Source organism: Martes martes (genome assembly GCF_963455335.1).
Source record: "Martes martes genome assembly, chromosome: 15".
In the NCBI taxonomy this organism is placed as follows: Eukaryota; Metazoa; Chordata; class Mammalia; order Carnivora; family Mustelidae; genus Martes; species Martes martes.
The window spans coordinates 47,755,328-47,779,231 of NC_137903.1; the positions used below are offsets into that span (position 1 = coordinate 47,755,328).

General features: G+C 35.5%; 1 protein-coding gene across 2 annotated transcripts in view; it reads right to left on the reverse strand.

The window, feature by feature from the left end:
• The window catches only part of SWT1 (SWT1 RNA endoribonuclease homolog), a 100,051-nt gene that overhangs the window by 36,274 nt on the left and 39,873 nt on the right, over positions 1-23,904 (reverse strand). For both annotated transcript variants that reach the window (XR_013967995.1, XM_080824191.1), the window contains exons 12-16: positions 23,578-23,741; positions 22,162-22,300; positions 18,081-18,229; positions 12,435-12,622; positions 7,391-7,522 (exon numbers count right to left, since the gene is read on the reverse strand). Coding sequence is in view for 1 of the 2 variants with exons in the window: in XM_080824191.1 (XP_080680317.1) it covers positions 7,391-7,522; positions 12,435-12,622; positions 18,081-18,229; positions 22,162-22,300; positions 23,578-23,741 (772 nt within the window). In the remaining variant the exon portion in view is untranslated. The remainder of the gene's footprint in view (positions 1-7,390; positions 7,523-12,434; positions 12,623-18,080; positions 18,230-22,161; positions 22,301-23,577; positions 23,742-23,904) is intronic.

Below are 23,904 nucleotides of genomic sequence, written 5' to 3' on the forward strand. Positions count from 1 at the left end.
AAAGAAAAAAAAAGTAAATTAGCTTAATGTTGGCAAAAAGAAATATTAATTGGAAAATTTACAAACTAGAGTTTCAGTTATATTATTATTAAGGGTAAGTATATGTTGATTCTAGAAGGTTTATTATGCCTTATTAATGGGAACTGGCACGTCAAAATGTTAGATAATTCCAGGGGTTTCTGATATACAATAAATATTTATTGAGGGATGCCTGGGTGGCTCAGTTGGTTAAGCACCTGGCTTCGGCTCCCGTCATGATCCCGGTCCTAGAATCAAGTCCCGCATCGGGCTCCTTGCTCAGCCGGGATGCCTGTTTCTCCCTCTGCCTGCTGCTCCCACTGCTTGTGTTCTCTCTCTTTAAAGAGAAGATACGTATTTATTGATCATCTTCTATGTAGAAAACACTGTCATGAGATAGACTCAAATCTTTTATATTATTAAGTAGCCTTGAGGATATTGATTGCATCACTTCTTAAAATGCGCAGATGGTTGGCCTACCACCATGTGAGAAGATCTTTAGAGGCACAAGAGATATTTCTCAAAAGAGATGGGAATAATACAGTCTCTAAACTTCTTGTACAACTACTCTGTGAGAAGGAATCAGAACTGATCATCTGGCTTTATCCTATATATTTACTCTTTAAGTTAAAATTACTATAATAGCCCTTATTCAGCACCTTTAATTTCCCCTATTTCATTTATCTTACTAATGTTCAACCCCACTGGTTTAGTCAATTTACTCCATCTGCTTCACTGAAAAATGTAGTTTTAACTGATTTTAGCATTTCTTAACATAAGACTTAAATAGTAGGGAATTTTAATCAAATATCAAATCAAGAAAAAAGAAATAACGAGCTATAAACAAAAGGCAAATTTAAAAGAATATTAATTTCAAATAAAAACAACTACATAAACAATCTAAAATATCTGTAATCTTCAAGAAGTAGCCTTTACATTTAATTGTTTAATTCTTCTGTGATCAAAGAGTTTACAATGGAAATATTTAACTCTCTCACCCAAACCTGGATTTTATTGATCAGAAGAAGGGAACACCGACACTTAGAAATGCTTCAGGGATGGAAGAAGTAATTGTGACATCAACCCACTAATATTCAGAATAAAAATAAAGGTTCCTATGTCGTATTAGAAATGCTTCAGGGATGGAAGGAGTAATTATGACATCAACCCACTGATATTCAGAATAAAAATAAAGGTCCCTATGTCGTATTCTTGAATTGTAAGTCCTGGGAAGCATAGATAAGAGCTTCACATATGTAAAAATCTAGATATTCTAAAAATTAAGTCCTGAGCAATCTGTTATCCTCAGTAGCATTAAAGAGCCAGGTTAAAAGAACAGCAGCTGATGCTGGATAATTCAGTCAGATTTATATGTGTATGCCTCATATTTTGTCAGCAAATGTAAATTTTATTATGTATTATATATAACATTTCATATAAATGTTGTTAGAGCAGTGTTTATCAAGCTGCAATATAGGTATCATAAAAAGCTTTTACTTATTAAATAACCATCTGTTTTATTTTATTTTATTTTTGAGAGAGCACACAGGGGGAGGGGCAGATAGAGAGGTTAGAAAGAGAATATTAAGGAGGCTCCACGCCCAGCACTGTGTCCAACCTGGGGCTCAATCTCACGACCCTGAGATAATGACCTGAGCCAAAATCAAGGATCCCATGGTTAACTGACTAAGTCACCCAAGTGACCCCATTACATATGTCTTATATAAGAAATATCTGCCTATATTCCCTGAATTTCAATCCCTCCCATGAGCTCCTATCTTTCCTTCTAGCCATTTGGGTAAATTACTGAGGGTTCCATCATCCGTTCTAGAGATAAATACCTTTTTATTATCTCCTCAATCTCCTTCTTCCAGTAGTTCTCCTTCCTCCTGATTTTATTCTTTACCCTTCCTTAGCTTGCACTCCTATCACTTTTAAAACCTTGACACCGCCTATTCATTGAATGTCATAACATAGTACTATTAGTAGTATTTAGCCCTAAAGAAGTTTCCCTTCACCAGAAAGACCATAAAAAACCCATTCAATACTTTTCTCCCCCATTTATTATGTAGAGTTGTGATCTGGGCATAGACCTAGATATACAAAAGTAAGACAAACAAAAGTAGGCAAACTTTCTGCCATAAAGCTGTTCAAAATCTCAGGGAGCTGATTAGAAAAAAAATTAGAAGAAAGTTGTGTACAAAGTGATGGCATGGAGGGTGAAGCAAGTAGGTCCTTTCATTTTTAATTCATAGGTTGTATTATTTTCTCTTATTCAACATAGCAACTGATACTTTTGGTTTTGGACAGGACAAGGGGTGCGCAAAGAGTCTGGTAAAGAGGTCCAGTGATACCTGGGAAGTTGTGAGAACTCCAGGGGGGTTGGGTGGGGACGTACAGTCCAATGATCTAAGGGTAGAGAGGCTAAACCTCAAAGAAAGTAGGTCAGAGCTAACCATGAACAAACTTCTCCACCCTAGATAAGGACAATTTTATCAACGGCTGAACTACTTGCACACTGCAATGAGTTGAGATGCTGAAAAGCCACTTCTTACTGTTTTTATAATCTATACCTGTCTCTAACTGGAACCTGTTTCAGTGATTAGCTTGATCTGTAAGACAGCCTAAACATTGTTGTCCTTGTGTCAACTGAAGGATGACCTTTTTTAAATACCCTTTCTAAAACACCTCAAGAGACCAGCCACCAAAACATGCACTATGAAGTTAACAACATATTCTCGCAAATGCAAACTCCACCTTCTTTGAAGTGACTAAAACCACTAGCAGATCTGAAAAGCTGTGATTATAGGATTCCTTTTCACAGGAATCATGTGTGGTTATACCAGTACTTGCTTTGCTCTTAGGTTAACATGCCATAAGACAGCAATGGGAAGATTAATTTTTAGAGGCTTAATAAGATAAAAATACATGTAAATGACACACCAAAAAAAATCCTAAACTTCATGACTATTATTGTACTTTAGAAAAACAGCTCTACAGGGAGCCTGGGTGACTCAGTTGTCACGTGTCTGCCTTCAGCTCAGATCAGGATCCCAGGATCCTGGGATCGAGCCCCGCATCCAGCGCCCTGCTCAGCAAGAAGCCTGCTTCTCCCTCTCCCACTTCCCCTGCTTGTGTTCCCTCTCTCCTTGTCTCTCTCTCTCTGTCAAATAAATAATAATATCTTAAAAAAAAAAAAAGGAAAAGAAATACAGTTCTACAAAGTATTTCAAACCAAAGCCACAGGACTGTAACAGAGGTTACTGAAGTTTTGAAGATCACTAAAGCATTTGAAGATGATAAAAATTAATCATCTTCCCTCTCCTAAATCCAAGCACAAGTAACATTTTCCAAAATCATATTCTATGATGAGGCATGAAACCCATCCAGAATATGACCAAGCCCAATTCATCAGTTAACACTCAATTAATCCTCATTTGAAAACAACCAAAGCAAATATGACAGCTAGAAAGAAAATGTTAAACAAGAGATACCCCTACATATAAAAACATACCCCCTCTAAAATGTGGCAAGTTACTTACAAGGAATAGTAACTCCCTCTCCCACCTCTGAATATGATTCAAAATACGAAACTAAGAAAACATTCATTATTTCAAATTTCATCTAAAGCTATCTGAGCAAGGAATCTCAAGTTCATTAAAGTAATACAGAAGTACAGTTTTACTTGTTAAATCAAGTGTTAAGATGAATATGCACATTTAGGCATGATCTACCTATATTTTTAGATTCAAAATGCTACTATTTTTCTGTTTTTTAAAAATAATTTCAAGTTTATAAAGATGGAACACACAAACACGATTATAAAATTTAGGCAGCATGCAATTTCCTACATTCACTCATCACTTTCTTCCCTGCTTCCAAACCAGGCAGCTCATGATCTACTTCAGAGACACAAAAACCTCCATAAAACATTTTCATTGTTGTTTTGAGTATTAGCTTTCAAGTCAATCTACACACCACATTTACAGTATGCTTTGGAGTTGGATTAAATGACCTATTTACTTAACTTTGTAGAGATGCCAGTTGAAACACACAGATAAATAATATTTTTTATTACTGTACAAGCAGAACTTCTCTTTAGAATTTGTCATGACTCCCCAATTAATTTTTCACTCCAAATGAATGTGTGTAGTCTTTAATTACTAAGCAAAAAGGTTTTTGTGATCTTGAGAGTAACCTGATCATGTTTACTAAAGTATAAAATGAGACTAAATAGTGCAAATCTAAATAAAAAACAAAACACCACCACCACCAACAACAACAACAAAAAAACCTTAATGCACTTTTGTCTACATGGAAAGAGTACCGGACTCTGGTTCTCCAGTGATCAGATAAAGAGGCCATTAACAAAAGTGCTCAGATTACTCCTATATACACAAAAAGCAGAGATGAGAAAGAGAAAAGCAATTTCTAAACCAAGAGCAAATATATTGCTCTTTAAAAGGGGAGGTAACAGGTCTAAAGTCAAAGGGATAAGTCTGGAACTAGAAGCCCAAACTCTTAGTTTAATAAACACATTTTCATGTACTTCTTTAAAGAAAAGACTGGGTTAACAAGTCACCTTGTTATTGATTCCCAATGTAACAACATACATGATCTGCTATGATAAAAAATAAGAGTTGAGCTATATTCAATGAGTATGTGTCTCAAAATCAAATAAAACTATTCCAGTTTAACAAGTGTCAGAAAATGCTAATGATATGCAGTCACTACAAAGTTGAGTGTATTTTTCAATGTTTAAAAAGTTTAGAAATCTACCCATAGTTAGCCACCCAAAAAAAATTTAACTGAGTTGAATATGACTGTTTCTTAAAGATTTTAAGACTACATACACACTTGACAAAATAACGTAATTATTAACTTCTATTACATTTTGATGTAAATGCCTGTTGTCTGAAGGGCTTCAAAAAGAAAAACCTTGTGATGTTAGTAATTTCCTGTAGATTAATGAATGCTGAAATGAGCAACTTTTTTTATTCACAATGCCCTCTACTGGTGGCAAAGTGGTTCTAATATATTCATTATAGGAATTTGAATTTGTTTCCTTACTGTGGTTCCTCCCCACCACCTGCATATAAATCTTCTGGAATGCTTGTTAAAAATACAATTTCCCTCCCTCTATGAAATATCTACAGATATTGTGATTTCACTACAACTAGAACTCTGCATTTTTAACAAGTTCCCCCAACAAGTAACTAACTGGTTTGGTTAGTTATATCAACACCTGACTTTCAAAGCACAGGAACTTTCTGAAAAGCTCTGGAAAGGTACTATTATATTGGGTTTATAGATGAATACCAAGGCTCAAGACAATTTATGGCCCCAGGTTAAGATGCAAAAAAGTAACAGAGCCACTAATATTTTCTTATTTCTGGAGGTGTTGTGTCCTTAGAGGAAAGAATCACAAAATTCTATCAGCCTTTAAAATCAAATATTTATTTCTTCAAATACAACTTATGGAAGCAGTACACGCTATAACTTCTCCACTCTGGCTTGACATGATACCAGTGGTGCTCAGCCTATGATGTGCAGAGAATCACCTTGGGTACACAGACTACTAGACCCACCCTGAGTTTCTGATTCAGGAGGGTCTGGCAGGGATTGAGAATTTGCATTTGTAACAAGTTCCAGGTAGAGACGAGGATGCCAATTCTGTGACTACACTTTGAGAACCACTGGTTAAGAATATTGTCTAGTGGTTCTCAACCTTGACTACACATTAGGATCACCTGCTGAAGGTTTAAAATCCTGTTAGCCAGGTACGCACTTAGACCAATTACATCAGAGTCTCTGGCCTGGGGCATCCAGACACCTATATGTTTAAAGCTCCTAAAATCAAAAAGGTTTATAAAACCCATCAATATGTAAATGGACATACAGTGATTTTCCAAGAGCACAGTGTAGTACGCAGTATCTCCAAAACTTTTTGGATCAGAAACACTTCTGTCCAGGGATATAATTAACAGACCTAAATGTATGCAATGCTAGCCTATGGGATAAAGTAGAAATTGCTTTGAGTGGCCTACAAGACATTCCCCACCAACCTCATCTATTGCCAAACACTTCCTCCCTCCACTGCATATTTTCCTATTAGAATATTAACAACTCCATTGCAATTATCTGTTGTAATGTGACTGTTTACACTCTTTCTACAAACAACCTCTTTGAAGTCAGAGATTGAATCTAATTTGGATTCCCCAGAGCCTTGAATGAGTAACTGAATACAGATTGCTAGCCCTACTTTCTGGAGAAAAGGTTGTGTCAAGAATGGCTTTAATGCAACCTAGAATGTGAAAATATATAACTAAAATTAAAAACTGACTATTTCTCCCTCATAAAGCTACTCTTATTTAGTATTCCCTTATTATTTCCACTGAGAGATGATAAATTTCACTTGCCTTGGGATCTGCCACATCTTCAATTCATTAGCAACTTAAGAACACCAAAAAGCTATTCTAAAAATCACTTAGCCAACTGTGATCCAAAAAGGAGTAAAAAGAGTGTGTGTGTTAACAACGAGATGAAGTTTCCAAAAACCCTGAAGAGGAAAGGGTGAAAAAAGCTTAAAAACTACTGTTGTTTCAAAAATCCAAGTTTTTAAAGTTTGGACATAATCAAATCAAATCAAATCAGTTTTATTTCTTTGGTTTTTGGTTTTTAATTTATAAGGAACAATAGTCTTCTGTGAGCAAGCTGCAGATTTAACTCAGGTCAAGCAATTTTGGTATGTATCCAAAAACTTGCAAGATTAAGTATAGTATTCTTTACTGTCACAAAAGAAAACATCTGACTTTATTCTATAAAGGTGATGTCTGGTCCATTTTACAGCTTTCTGGCTCTATGGTTTCTATGTGCTCCACAAATATTTAAAATAATCACATATGTAGAAGTCTCAAAGCATCACAAGACAATGTTGCTTCACAGACTTTTTCAGTTTGCAGTCCTAAGAGACTGTATTTGAGGAAATCAATCATGTTAACAAATATTAACATATATTTGTTTTTAAAGGGTAGTGATAATTACCTACACATATATTTATTCAACAAGGAAATACTGAGTGCCCATTATATGCCAGGCACTGTTTTAGGAGCTAAAGTTGCACAATAATGAAAATAAGGTTCTTTATGAAGCTTATAACCTGGCATATTTTTTCTACAAAGGAAAAACTAGAAACATTCTAGTGGTCCAGACTCTAAATAGGGATTCTTTACAAGGGAGAGAGAAAAGGTAAGCCTAAAAGTCATTAGTTTATAAAATTTTTTGGAAGGCTCCCAGAACCTCTGAAAAGGCCCATAAACCTGGAAGAAAGAGAAAAGTAATAAGTGAAATTTTTTAATTAATTAGTGTTTACCTCTGAATTCCTTCAAGAATGTCTTTCACAGCTGCCATTAACTTTTGAAGAGATACATATGCTTCTTCAAATGATGCTATTTTTGAAGAAGTCAAAGCAGCATTTGAGCCCAATCTTTGAAATACATCCATGCTAAAATAGAGAAAAAGAAAAGATACTCATAGGTATACATGCACATTTACTGTAGTTCAAGCATCTCCATTTCTAATATATAAAATGAGGTAATATTTATAACTCCTCTCTCATAATCCTGATTGATTTAAATTATAAATAAGAGACAATGACTTGTGAATGTCCAGGCTACCATTCATGCAAAGGATCCAGGGTAACAACTGTTTGCGTGTAATCTAAAGTAATACTTACAAGCTGTGGGAATAATGTTTCTTTCTTTTTTTTTTTTTTAAAGATTTTATTTATCTGTCTGACAGACAGAGATCACAAGTAGGCAGAGAGGCAGGCAGAGAGAGAGGAGGAAGGAGGCTCCCCGCCGAGCAGAGAGCCCGACGCAGGGCTCGATCCCAGGACCCTGGGATCATGACCCGAGCTGAAGGCAGAGGCTTCAACCCACTGAGCCACCCAGGCGCCCCGGGAATAATGTTTCTTATCAAGAGACCATGACACAGAAGTAATACTGTTAATCTGTATTCAAATCAATCCATAAATACTAACAGTACTCCCGTACATAAGGATGAAGAAAAAAAAAGACATCAGATATACATGTTCCCTGAAACTAGAAGTTTTAAATATCCATACACCTTACTCTGGTAATTCCAATTTTAGAAATCTAGCACATTAATAATAACTTGCAACTGGTCAACAATTAGTAATCACCTACACATGCAATGATGTAAAAAGTGTTAATAGTGAATTAGCCACCTGATGAAATACCAAAGAACTACTAAAATAATGTTTACACCATCTATAAGATAGAAAAATAAAGGTGTACAAAATTTATTTAGAGAACATAACCACCACCATATAAAAAAATCAAATTATATGCTGTACTGGGTTGATGAGTATGCCCCTGAAATTCATGTTCACCCAGAACCTCAGAATGGGACTTTATTTGAAATGGGATCTTTGTAGAACTTCCCAAAACAATCAATCCTGAAGACAGACACCTGGATTTCAGACTTGACAGTTTCCAGAACCGTGAATGAATAAATCTCTGTTATTTTAAACCACCTAGTTTGTGGTAATTTGCTATGGCAGCCCTAGAAAACTAATAACCATGCTTTAAAATACAGCTGGGTAAAATGAGAATAACCATGTTAACTACTGGTTACCTTTAGGTAGTAGCATTCAAGGGAAGTTTCTTACTTCACATTACTTTCCAAAGCATTTTTAAAAATAATTGTGGTGAAAAAAAAACATAAAATTACCATTTTAACATTTCAAAGTATACAATTCTGAGGCATTGGATACATTCACAATGTCTACAACCATCACCACTATCTACTCATAGAACATCTTCATCACGCCAAAAGGAAACCCTGTACTCATTAAGCACTCACCATTCCTCCCTCTCTGCAGTTCCTGGTAGCCACTAATTATTTTCTATTTCTATAGATTTACCTGTTGGGGATATTTAATATAAATGAAATCATATGCCATGTGACCTTTCGTGTCTGACTTCCTTCACTTAGCATGTTTCTGAATTCATTCACACCATATTGTGTATGGATACTTCCTTATGGCTGAGTAATATTCCATTTTATGGATATACCCATTTTATGAGACACCACATTTCGTGTATCCACTCATCTGTTGATGCACATAGGACTGTCTCCACTTTAGCTATTGTAAATAGTTGTGAACATTCATGCACATGTTTCTGTTTGAACATTTGTGTTCAGTTCTTTTAGGTATATATCTAAGAGTAGAAGTGCTGGGTCATATGATGATGGCATGTTTAATGTATTGAGGAACCATTAAAATTGCTTTTCCACATTCCTACATGTATGAAAGGGGTAAAGCATTTTGACAAGTCTGCAAAAGGGAAAACTTAGGAAATCTGAAGAAATAGAATGGTTAGTAAGTACAGTTTGACCTTTCTAAAAGAAAAAGTATTCTGAAACACTAGTAGCCTACGATACCTTCATGATAAATGATTCTCCATCCCCTCACTTTCAACCTGGAGGTGTCTTTAGGTTTCAAATGAACCTCTGGTAGACCGCATATGGACGGGTCCTGTCTTTGTATCCAATCTTCAACACCGTGCCATTTCAGGGGAGCATTTAGGCCATTCACATTGAGAGTAACTACCGGAAGATATTAATTTAGTGCCATCATATTGCCTGTAAAGCCCCTGTTTCCTATAAAGCCCCTGTTTCTATAGATTGTCTCTGTAAATTTCTGCTCTATGATATTCTTGGAGGTCTTTCTTCTTTTACAGAACCCCCCTTTTATTGTTTCTTGCAGGGCTGGTTTGGTGGTCACATATTCTTTCAGTTTCTGCCTCTCCTGAAAGCTTGTCGTCTCTCCATCTGTTGGGAATGACAGCCTTGCTCAATAAAGTACTCTTGGTTGCATGTTCTTCTCATTTAGTACCCTGATTCTGGCTTGCCAGCCCTTTCTGGCTTGCCAGGTCTCTGTGGACAGGTCTGACATTATTCTGATGTTCCTCCCGCCATAGGTAAGAAATCTCTTCCCCCTAGCTGCTCTCAGGATAGCTGCCTTGGCTCTAAGATTAGCAAGTTTTACTATTATATACCAGAGCATTGGTCTATTTTTATTGATCTTGGGAGGGATCCTCTCTGCCTCTTGGACAAGAATTCTTATTTCCTTCCCCATATTAGGGAAGTTCTCAGCTATGATTTTCTCAAGTACAACTTCTAGTCCTCTCTCTCTCTCTCTCTCTCTCTCTCTCCAAACCTTCAAGGATCCAACTTTGGAACGTTTCATGACATCACTGATCTCTCTAACTCTGCTCTCATGGGCTTCTAGTTGTTTATCTCTATACTCCTTGACTTCCTTCCTTTCTATCATCTTATCTTCTAGACCACTAATTCGTTCTGCTTTCTCATGTACCCTGGCAGTCAGAGTATCCAGTTTAGACTGCATCTCCTTCATAGCATTTTTAAGTTTGGCGTGATTAGCTCTCATTTCTGCCCTTAGAGATTCTAAATTGTCGCTAATACTTTTCTCAAGCCTGGATAGTGACTTCATAAGTGTTACTCTGAAGTCTATTTCTGACATCTTGCTTATATCCATATCCATTAAGTCTGTGGCAGAGGCCATTGTCTCTGGTTCTTTTCTTTGCTGGGAGTTCCTCCTCCTAATCATTCTGTTGAGGGATGTTGAGGGAATGTACAGAGTCCAAAATATCAACCATAATCCCGGCAGGATGCACCCTAGGAAAAATCGGAGCAGTCAGATGCCACTACTCAGGCCTGGCAGAGTTTTTCTGCTTGTAGAGATCCAGATATATATTCTTACATCTCAGGCTGATGTCATGGGTGTTCGGGATGGTTTGGTAGATATCCAGATAAATTCAGGGCACCAGACAAAATGAGGTCCCCAGAGATTCCTCTGCCATCTTGCCTCCCTCCTAACCTACTCAACCTTCAAATGAGCAGCTCTCAATGAAGGGCTCAAGCATGAATATATTGAAAAGTTTTACAGTGACTCTGGTACACAGTCAGGCATGAGAAGCAATGAAGTACGCTTAAGAACTAAGCACTGATACAGCAATATAAGAATTCTTCATGTACTGAAATACTACAAAGTAAAGTCGATTTATTATACAGAATTTACCTGGAACTCTAACATCCAACACAAATGTATGCATATTATAGGTCAATTCTAAGACAAGGTATTCAAATTCTGAATATTTGAATTTTTCTAAAATGAAAATTTTATTTTCTAAATGAAATTTAGAAATATTTTCTAAATGAAAAGAAGATTAAAATATCTTAGAAATGAAAAAAAAATATCTTAGAAATGGCTTTAATCTATTTTATTTTGAAAGTGATAATCTTTGCCTAGTATATGGGGTAACTTCCTGCTAACAAGAATATCTGATTAGCCAAAACATTTCCAATATGTTAAGACTGGACAAAACAAAGATATGAAAATACAAATGCATTACATGAAAACACAAATTTAGCTTACATGTTAGTTATTGGTATTTCTTTAGAGTGACAAACTACACATTTGTTTGAAAGAACTTATAATTGTAGCCAAGGACTAAAAATGGGTCTACAGTGTTGTAAGAGAGAAAAGATGTTTAAAAAGAGTGCTCATATTACTTTGCTGCCCATTTTCTGACAGAGGAAATGACAGATGATCTTAATCCAAAATAACAGTGATACTGAGCCCTTGAACAAAAATCATACTAAAAGCTTTCAGTTTGACCCGCAAATATGATATATATAAAATTATATAAAGATTATGGGCTTGGGAAAAAGTCCAGGAGAGAAGGTCGGCCTACTTTAAACGCAGTTATTTTAAATTATTTTTTTAAACTACTCCAGCAGCATTTAAAGAACTACTCACAAATGGTCTCTATCTTTTCATTTTACCAAGAACAGAGTATGCTTTCATGGGTGTCAAAGGAATAAAAAGCATTTCTTCCTTTTAAATATAAGTATTTATCTTTCTTTTTAGAAAGTCTTACATGAATTTTCCCTAAACCAAAATGACCTTTTCTTAGATTATCTTAAATGTCATTAAGGCTTTGTGTCCTGCTAATTTGTTTAGCCAATCTAGGTGGCTTTTATTGGTTCTGACATACATGGGAAATACTTCTCATGAAGGTTTCACATCCGAATCACCTATAGAGATCTTTTTTTTTTTAATGCACTAGCTCAGTGTCACCTCAGTCCTGTCAAGTCAGAATTTCTAGGGACAGAGCCTAGGCATATGTATTTTTAAAACACTCGAGATAAATCTGACTGCACCCTTACTTAAGCATCACTGTTTCTAAGGCACCAATTTGATAAAAGGCCCTCAGTTAGATAACCTAATACATTAAACTCATAACCCAAATACTAACTGTTCAATGAATAACATTAACGATGGAAAATTCTTGGAAATTTAGTACCTGTTCTGATATAATGTAATCCAAACATTCTCTAGGATAGACCAGATTTCTTGATGCCTGTTGGGTTGTGGAAGATGAGAACCTGAGAAAATGGTGATTTCTTGGTTATCAGACTTCATCAAAGAAGTATCTTCTTGCTTTTTACCCACTGTAGTTTCTGAAGGATTTTGCTTAAGTTTTGCCTTGACCTGGGGAAATAAGAATTACACAAATTTCAGCTAGTCCGTCACTAGGAAGTGAGAGAAACAATGCCAATTGTGCTTAGAGTGTTCTAGCTTTCCAAGAAGTGTTGACTATTCTTTGTCCTTGATTATGTACAGAATATTCCAGAAAAGCATCAGAGCTAAAATATATATTTTTTTCCTTTTCCATTTATATCAAATAGTTCCAATGTATTTATTATAGTGACCTTTCTTAGCTAACAGGCTAATATCAATTTAAGAATACTATTTGAACCCTTCTACACATATGGTATTGAACAAGACAGAGAAACACTTAGGATACAATGATAAACATGTGGAATCAAGCCTCCAAGTACTCTACGATCCATTAACAAGAATGGATTATTATGGAAAAAAAAAAAAAAAGACAGAATGTAAACCTTTTGCCATTGAAGAAGCCACTGAAGGTTTCTCGAGGCAAGGAGACTGTCTAGAAGGTTACTGAAATAATCCAGTAGACTAGTCCTGAGAACTTGAATTAGGTTGAAAAGGCAGAAGAAGAAAAAGAAAAAAAAAATGTACACAAGAAAAATTTTAAAAGATTTAGCCAAAATCTAGATTCAGGAAATGAAGGAGACTCTAAGATTTTTAAAATTTGATGTCTACAAGAATAATTGCACAAATAATAGAAATATAAAGTGTCCATGAGGTAAAAATAGATCAAACCTCCTTGATTTACTGCTCCAGAGGAATGTAAAGACACAGTTTTATTTGAGGGCAACACACTGAATGTATCATGTATTATAATGCAATAGCAGTAACGCATTTAATGTACATTTATCTACATTTCTGCATTTTACGGCCACCTGTAGTAAAGCCAAGAAGAAAGGCTGGTTGTGGAAAAGAGGAGAAACAGACCATAGGTCTGTGTTTAGAATGTCTACTGTGAAGAATAAAAAGATATTTAAGTAAAGATATCTAGCAGGTAATTGGATATGCAGATTTGTAGCTCAAAAGATAAAGCTGGGACTCATTCCCATGCAGACAAACCTCAGAGGTAGATGAGATTGTTAGAGAGAAAATAGCAAAAAAAGAAAAAGGAGGAGGAGGAGGAGGAGGAGAGGGAGGGAGGGGGAGGGGGAGGAGAAAGTAGTGAAAGGTAGACAAACTAAAGGAGGAAGGGAGGAAATTAGCAAGAAAAAGAGAGACTGACAAGATATGGGAAGAGTCAGAAGTACTCGAAAGCAAGAGAAGCCCAAAGAGGTAAGTTTCGGGAAATAAAGAGTGGACTACATCAAGTGCTGAGAAACTAGAAAGAGGGAGAAAATGCTGGATTTGATCAATGATAACCCAATTCACCTAACAGAATATGGAGGCAGAATTCTACTTGTAAAGGATTAAGTAGGAAATGACTGAAGAAATGGAAACAAGGGTTAATAGATCGCTCTTTAAGAAGTTTGGTAATTGCTGGAAGGAGTTAGTGCAGTAAACCCCATAGCCAATGACAAGTACTTAAGAATGCAGACCTGAGCATATTTTAAATATTGATAATTAAAGATACTGAACAGAGTATAAGAGCTATATTATTGATTCAAATAATTTTTTTTAATCACCTTCGGGGAAAAATATTAAGTGGAAAAAACTCTGATAGAATGAAAAAAAACTTTGACATTTAAAACTTGGGTTTTTTTTTGTCTTGGCACTACTGTAACTTAAATAAAATCATTCCATTTCTCTAGGCTTCCTTATTGATAACAGTTGATTTCAAAGGTTAGCTTATGGGTTGTTAGTTTCATGTTAATTAAAAAATAAAAAAGTTCCAACACTATTGGAAATAGCAGTATTTATGGAACATTTCTTACGCATAGGAACTTTCTAAAAACTTTGTATCTATTAGCTCATTTAATCCTCACAACTGCTCTGTGAAACAGATACTATGATCATCCATATTTTCGGGCCAATAACTCGTACAAGGTTACACAGCTGGTAAGACTCATAAATAGAACCTGACCTTCAGGAGTCTGACTCTGAATGGGCTTCTGACCTCTCTCCAGCAATAAAAGTAAATATTCCCCTTTTCTATCTTTGGGAGCAGGAAGAAAAAAGAATTTTTTTCCCTGTGTTTTCTTTTTCCTGTTTTCCCCTATTTACATTAATAAATATACATGGATGGAAAGACATATTTTGTTCCAAGATATATTCTTTTAATCACCACATACTGCCTCGTCTCCTCAGCTCTCAAATATTACTATATACAACTATGCAGATGGATGTCTTTCCCAAACACCTACACAGTACTTACTAGTGCCAGGGACTCAATGCTTTAAAAGTATTAATTTATTTAATTCTCATGACAGTTCTGAGGCACAGATTATTATCCTCATTTCATAAAAGAAGAAATTAGGCTCAGAGAGGTTAATTAATCAGAGATTAAAAACACAGCTAGTCAGGGGCACCCGGTGGCTCAACTGGTTAAGCGTCCAACTCTTGATTTCGGCTCAGGTCATGATCTCAGGGTCGTGAGTTGAGCCCCGTGTTGGGCTCCATGTTGAGGGCGCAGTCTGCTTAAGATTCTCTCCCTCTCCCTTTGCCCCCTTACCCCGTTCTCTGTCCCTGAAAACAAAACAAAAAGAAGAAAAAAAAACCCAAAACACAACTACTCAGGATGAGGCTCCTCAGACATGAAGGTCTAAAACTTAATAATAAGGCTGACTTTAATTATTCTATCATCCTGGCAGAGCAAGTCTTATTTTTTTGGTTGGAAGGCTTATCAAAGAAAAATGTATACATCCTTTTCCTGTTTCCCACCCCATTTATATAAAAATCTGGAAAATGATCATTTTGGTTGAGTCTCTGCTTTGTTTTCTCACAAGCCTTTCAGAAGTAAACAAATGAATATTCCTTTTTTCCTGATTTTCTACACTTGGTACATTAAGTTTGGGAGCCTTTTTTTTTTTTTTTTAATTTAACAATTACTGTATTTAGATACCCTGTCTCTGGAGGTAATCTATTTGGTGCTCGAGTTACTGAGACAGGCAGGACTAAGTATTTAGGTCATATATCAAATCTAATGCGTTCTACAAAATGACTCCTTCTGAAAGTGTATTTTAAAAGCCCAAACTAAATCACAGAGTTCCTGGCTGACTTAGACAATGAATTAGCAACACTTCAGAGTTCTAATCATGGAAACAACACAGGTTGTTTCAAGAAATCACACTAATGCCGGGTGTTGAGGGAAAAGCACTAATGAGGATATAGATTCTTCATCAATGGGCTTCAGGACTCTTGCTAATGTAGCAACAGGAAAATCAGGATCCAAGAATAAATAACAATTCAGTTAACAACTCAGTGGACAACATACAGTTGGCTCACTATTATCTGATAACACTAAATTTTAATGCCATAGTTTCGTGGTAACTCCTATCTCTTGGTTTCCAATTGATGAAAGAGCCTTAAACCTGGACATTTGTTGTTATTTTTATCGCAATCAGTCCTAATTTTTTTTATTTTCAATAATCCTAACTCAAAGACTAATAAACCTATGAGTAACCTGAAGTTGTCCATCTTGTTTCCATTACGTTTGTTTCACTAAAGATGGGGTTTAGGGCTTAATTCTGTGATGGGAAAGGCTAATCTATGGTTCCCTACACAATTCAAGAACAGACTCAAGCTGCAATCCTCTATATACCCAAGTCCATTCTTTCCTACAGATGGTTCTCAAAGTCACATTTGCCATGGAAAAATACAACTGCTATGGTTTTAGTCATCTTAACCCAAAAGATCACTTCACCCCTTAAATCAATTCTTTCGCAGGAGTTCAACCACGTATTTCTTATTAGTTTATAAAAAAAGATGCCTCTTTTACTTCATGAGATGCTCTCATAACCAAGTACGTAAGTCTTTCCCTATCAGCTATGACGAATTTTAGTATCATCTAATCCTTTCATTAATTCACAGGTAGCGGGAACTGTGTGACCTTGAAACAACACTGACAAAAACCTGGTCCACTGCATTAACTCGGAAGAAAAAAAAAATGAAGATGATATATATATATTAAAGTACCATTAATGTCTAGGGGTGCCTGGGTGGCTCAGTGGGTTAAGCCTCTGCCTACAGCTCAGGTCATGATCTCAGGGTCCTGGGATCAAGTCCTGAGTCGGGCTTTCTGCTCAGCGGGGAGACTGCTCCCTCCTCTCTCTCTCTGCCTGCCTCTCTGCCTACTCGTGATCTCTCTGTCAAATAAATAAAATCTTTCAAAAAAATAAATAAAAAAAATAAAGTACAATTAATGTCTTATACCTAATAATGGTGATACTGAGTTTTTGACCTGTTTCTGACATATAAAACTCCCAGAAATCTTCTAGATTTGAAATTAGAAGGCTGCAGAAATAGAGTATTACCAGAGATGAAACTTACAGAGTTAATTTAAAAGAGGTAAAAAGGCATCAGTGCTAGACTGACTGCATAAGGGTCACATGCAGAGATTGTTAAAAAAAATTGGTAGGTCAGTTGCCAAAGTCTGAATAAGGTCTACAGATTAGATCATTGTATTATACCAATACTAATTCCCTGATTAATTATATTAGTTACATAAGATATCCTTGTTCTTTAGGAAATATATGAAAGGATTTAGGGATAAAGGAGCATTGTACTTGCAACATACTCTTAAACAGTTCAGGAAAAAAATGTGGCTAGATAAGCAGATAGATAGGTAGGCAGAGAAAACAATAAAGCAAATGTGAAAAAAGGGTAACACTGGGGAATCTGGGTAAAGGATATACACCGGAATCCTCTGAACTCTTCTTGCAACTTTTCTGTAAGTTTCAAATTATTCAAAATTAAAAAATAACAGTATCACTAGGTACTACTACCAGAAGTTTGATTCAGTAAGGTTTGAGAGGGGCTTGGCATCTGCATCTTTAGAAAAAAAAAAAAACTTCCAGGGGCGCCTGGGTGGCTCAGTGGGTTAAAGCCTCTGCCTTCGGCTCAGGTCATGATCTCAGGGTCCTGGGATCGAGTCCTGCATCGGGCTCTCTGCTTGGCAGGGAGCCTGCCTCCTCCTCTCTCTCTCTGCCTGCCTCTCTGCCTACTTGTGATCTATCTCTGTCAAATGAATAAATTTAAAAAATCTTAAAAAAATAAAAAATAAAACTTCCAAAGTATTCTGATGGATGCTGTGATCCACTTGTCTGGGGCACTGCGAAATAAGCATTCAAACAACAAGGCATAGCTTGCGTCCATCCATAAATGAAACAATATAAAATTCCAACAACTGCTGTAATGGTGCTTCCTCATAAGAGGATGTGTTTTATAACTTGCAATAAGAATTGTTTACTTTCCCTCCAATTCACTTAATAATCACTTAATGCCATTCATGTGTTAAAATAAGTTAGAATTAAAATATCCTTTACCTCTGTTGTCTGCTAAAACATTTTTAGAACGTATGTGATTAGCTACTCTAAATGGCATTCCAAAGATATCTTACCTCTGCAAAGGTTTGGAGTAGTTCGTTGACTTGAGCAAAGGCCTGTGGAAGAATACCATCATAATTTGACCGTGTACTGAAAGCGTGTAGCAAACTTTTAGAATCCTGAAGCAGAAATTTCAATGTTGTAAAATCCACTGCATTGTTAGCTGGTAACAGAAATTAAGAAGGAAAAAATAGGTAAGAATGAGTATTCAACACAAAAATGTCTTTGGAAAACCAATCTAATGTTAATTATGAAATTTAAGAAAAGTATACATTTACACCTACACACCACTCCTCATCTCCCTCTCTGGCATAAAAAGCATTACAATTAAATTTAGCAAAAGAATGTTCTTGGAGTTGATTTGGGTACTCTGTATTCTTCAGAAGAGAGAATTACCAAATAAGTTAAACTACAGTTTCAAGGCGGATCTTGTTTCATATATAGATGACTATGGAGGGCATCAGAAGACTCACTTGGCAGTAAGCATGTAAGTTACATGCAGTACTTCTCATAACCAACTCAGTTAATCATGTAGTGTTTTGCCTTCCAATTGCATTACAACAAATGTAATACTAGATTTGTTGAAAATAATCTTTCCTCTCTTTGCACAACACAACTAACACAACTTTAGAAAAATATAAATAATTTGGGTAACGGTGGGCTGTGGGCAACACAAGTTAGCAAAATATTTTCCTTATGAATTAGCAAAGTGAGTGAATCCACAAAAAAACAATTCATAGGTGTAACAATTTTCTTTCAACTAATCTTACTTACCTTAAATTCTCAAACCAATTAGGAGAGGTGGTGACAATGATTTCAAAGATTTTAAGTTATGAACAATGAAGTTAAGCAAATTTCTAATGTCACCAAAGCTTAGAACAGAAGAAATCTTTCCATTATTAGGTTAGAGCACTATATAACAGTTTTCAAAGGCATTTCAAATAAACATGCTACAGTGTATTTGTTTTATTTTTTCTAAACATTTTATTTACTTATTTGATACAGAGAGAGAGAGAACACAAGCAGGGGGAGAGACAGAGGGAGAGATAGAAGCAAACTCCCTGCTGAGGCTCAATCCCAGGACCCTGGGATCATGACCTGAGCCAAAAGCAGAGCTTAAGCGACTGTGCCACCCAGGCGCCCTATTTTATTTTCTTCTAATGTTCACAGTTTCAGAAACTCTTCTATGTTCTGAAACACCAGCATGGTTTTTTGCTGGCACTATGAGTTTTAAAAACTCTGTATCACTTATACAAGTATTTGCATAGAAATGCCGAAAGGTCAAATGAAAATAAAAAGTAGATTTTAATAATTAATTATACAATATTCAGAAATTCTAGTCTAATATGATGGCTATAGTCAGGCTTCTGGCTTCCCCTTTATCAAACGAAGAGAAAAGAATATTTCCTTAGGAAGCACTTAGTTATTTTTAAATGCAACGACTAGTTTAATTTCCTGTGGGAAAAGACAGATAAGAGATGCTGCATATAGGACAGAAGTAGATCTGATGAACCCAGTAAATCTCCTAAGGGGAAACTGGGCACAACTTCTTTAAGTATGTAGTCAATATTCAATAGGGCTTATAGCCCTGAATTAATCATTTGATTTCTCTCTTAGAAGAAGTCTTTCTAAGGTTTTGTGCTAAAAGGAAATAATGATAAATTCAGTACCTAGACATAACATAAAAAGGAACATGGTTGAAATACTTTAATGCTTATATAAGGTCAACAATCACTTAGACTAAAGTTAATATGGATAACAAAATTTTAAAAAGCTACTAATCATTTCCCACACAATTTTCTATGAACTGATCTAAGAATCTCTTCTTTGGGATACTGAAGTTAACTGCATATACATAATTCAACAGCCGAGGATACTATTAAAAGACAGTAAACAAAATCATAAACTGTGATTTTCCTAACACAAAATTACTTTAGGGCAGAAAAGGCTTTTATAATTCTATTATATATTCTTTATAAGTCAGTAAACATCAAGCATCAGATTCTTCTAGACCAAGGATCAATAAATTATGCACACAATGATTCAAAAAATGAATTTTGAGCAAAAGGAAGTCACCATCTCTTCACTTCTCTCCTTTTTTTTTTTTTTAATTTATTTATTTGTTAGAGAGAGAGCGAGCGAGCACAGGCAGACAGAGTGGTAGGCAGAGGCAGAGGGAGAAGCAGGCTCCCTGCGGAGCAAGGAGCCCGATGTGGGACTCGATCCCAGGACGCTGGGATCATGACCTGAGCCGAAGGCAGCTGCTTAACCAACTGAGCCACCCAGGCGTCCCATCTCCTATTCCCTGTTAGAGCTGCTGCCTACAACCTCTAAGCTGTGTGCAAAAGACCAACACTGTCCATCCCTGGAAAAAGAGAAAAATGGAACATGGCAACTAGATACACCTTATTAAAACTAAATCTTGTTCAAGATTATATATGATTTAGGAACTTTCTCTTTTGACTGAACCAACTAAATTATGCTTCCATTCAAGATATGGAAAATGTTTCTATACACCTTGTAAAAGTACTCTGAAGATGCATCCAATAAGTCATTCCATATTTCATATAATACCACTTATAAATAACTTCTACTGTTAAAGATAATGCCTGGAAAGGTCTTTAACTTAAAAATTAGTAACTTTTTTTATTTTGTTTTTATTTTTTTGAAGATTTTATTTGTATTTATTTGACAGAGAGAGCGAGAACAGGGAACACTAGCAGGGAGAGTGGGAGAGGGAGAAGCAGGTCTCTCGCAGAGCAGGGAGCCCAATGTGGGGCTCGATCCCAGGACCCTGGCATCATGACCTGAGCAGAAGGCAGATGCTTAACAACTGAGCCATCCAGGTGCCCCCCAAATTAGTAACTTTTACAAATCATAAGGCACCGAACCAGGTGCTTTAAATCCCGTGAGGCAGTCTTCAAAGATACAAAACATTTTCCAAAAACTTAGATTTCAAGGGAAGGATAGAGGGTTGTGCTATACCTCCCATAGAATATGTTTCTGTTTTTGTTTTGTTTTAGCTTCCAGGATGCTTAGTGTTAAAAATCCGTGTTCAAGTTTTGTAATAATTGTTTGCACATGTTTTATGGTAAAATTATCTTTTTTATTCTTCATTACCTGACTCTTGTGACTTTAAACTTGGCTTAAAACCATCTTGTGCTCAGGTTGTCACTTAATGGACTTCTATACTACAGTTACTTTTCAAAAGTAGACAGGATATAACTAATACGTTAAAATAAATAGATCACTGCATGCTACAAGTTCAAAAAAGTCAAGGACCAACTGAACATCCTAGTAATTGTTACATAAATACTTTGCTTTTTAAAGTTATAGCAAGAAAAACCCAGTTGTCTGACTTTGGACAAATCACTTACCTTCTCAGGGTTCGTCTAATCATAAAACCTGGGCTTTCATAACATTCCATCAGTGCTTTTCCCATCTTTTTCTTCTTAGCAGAGAGACTCTTTTTAATCCTATTCCTTAACCATGTATTTTAGGTAGGTACTTTGATACACTACTTCTAAAATTAGTACACGAAATGTGGCCAAAGTTTGTGTGTTAAACACAGTTAAGAAATTTTTAAAAATCTAAATTTTAGGGGCACCTGGGTAACTCAGTGGCTTAAGCATCAGCCTTCAGCTCAGGTCATATCCCCAGAGTCCTGGGATCCAGCCCTGCACCGGGCTTCCTGCTGGGTGGAGAGTCTGCTTCTCCCGCTCCCTCTGCAGCTCCCCCTGCTTGTGCTTGCTCTCTCTCTGTCAAATAAAAAAATAAAATTGTTTCAAAAAAATCTAAATTTCATTTATACACCTGATAAACTGTAAAATATGGTTTTAAAGGGTTTCAAACATTATAAAAAATAATATATTCACTATGTCTAGGAACATCAAGAGTGATACCATTAAAAGTCATGAGCTCTGTGACCTGGATCCATTCATGCAGCTACCACAAACTCCCTTTAGAAATCAGAAGTATAAATGATTAAAAAATAATTGACAAGTTTCTTAATAATTCATCTTCACATTCCATGGACTATATCAACTAGTCTGACTTTAACATAACATTGCTAAAGACAAAATTAAAAAACCATACCTTTACAGAGATTTTCATATAGGCTCTCGATGGTTAAAAGCAAGTTCTTCTCCATAACTAATCCAAATACAGCCAACCAATGTTTTCTAAAGCACTGTAATAAATGAATTAGAGTCCATGGTGGTTTCAAGTACAGCATCTAAAAAGTATTTTGAAAAAATTACCACCTACTAATTTATTTATTAATCCTATTATTTAAAAGTACCTATTAAGGCATTCCTACATATATTTCTGGGCAAAATAGTTGGGTTCTTTTTAAATTAAAAGATGTTTTGTTAAAAGCCAATCATAATCTTAAAGTGCTAATTCCATTGCAAATTATTTTTGTAAAATTCATATTAGTATTAATCCTTATAGTTTTAGAAACTATGTGCAAAACAAAATGTGCATGTGTGCAAAGCAAAAGCACTGTTTTAATCAGAAGAAGCATAGTTTTAATCAGAAAAGGTGGACAATTTACTTTCCGACTTAGTCAATTCTAGAAAGAAATCAATCCAATTATTTCATATAGCTGCAGGTAAATCTATACAGAAAAAGATGTCAACTGCCATTAACACTGGCTACACTCCTGCAAAGACATGCTCATGAAGGAGATTAATCAGTTAGTATTACAAGATCTCAGCACATCCTGTTTTGAATCATTCATATGCAATGACTTTCCTATGGATATTATAACATATCCAATTTAAGTCAACCCTCCTAGAATCTTCTGCTTATTTCTCATCGTTTTTTGTTCAGTACTTGATAATATAATAGAGCAGCAAAAACATCACATTGACAAGTAGTAGAAGCTCACTGAATATCTGGTATAAATACAATCTACAATTTGCATGGCGGGGGTTGGGGGGGACAAAACGTTTCTCCTGGCTATAGATGTGAACAGCAAATAAACATTAACTAAACTAAAAAGACCATTTTGGCCAAATGCAGTATTTTACTGATTGCAGAAAAGATATGAATCTAGGAAATATAAACTATCTTGCTAATAATGATCTTTTTATACTTTGATTCTCATATTTATATGAGTTAAGCCAAAATATACACTTCTTTTCTGAATACAAATTGCTATGCGAATTCCCTATACTAGACATTCTAATTCAAACAAACTACAGAAGATAGAAGTTTTTCTGAATTCAAATTAAGCTCCGTGGGGGCAATGTGCCCGACACACAGTAAAAACCTAATAAATACTTGTTCACTTAAAAAGAATAAATGATAAAATACTGTTTCTAATCTTTAAGAAATGTCTATCATTTAATGTTCAAGAAGTTATTTCAAAAACTACTAAAAAATAATGGGTTATAGATCATCCCAATGAAACTTACACATTTTATACAAGTCATATTTCCTAAGATAAGGTCATAAATCTTTAGCAATGAAACAGAAATTTTCAACTAATAGAGTTGAAATGATCACCTCCATCCAAAGGTTTCCAAAAGCAATTTTCATTTCTGTTTCTAATATTGAAGATAAAGCTGTTCCAAGAGATTTTTCAAGATCAGATACAATGCTTTGAAGTATAATGGGTCGTCCAGAATGTGGAGTTTCTTCCTTATAGCTCTCTTCTAACAGTGTTGCTTCTTTAAAACAAATAGTTATAGGCTTTAAGACACCAATAGAACAGTAAATATTTTACATAGATAATTGGTATTTGGCCATAAATAATAAACATTTTATGCATGTAATTGGTATTTGAATTACACAGAAACCAAATCAATACTTTACTTCTTTAAACAGTGTTTA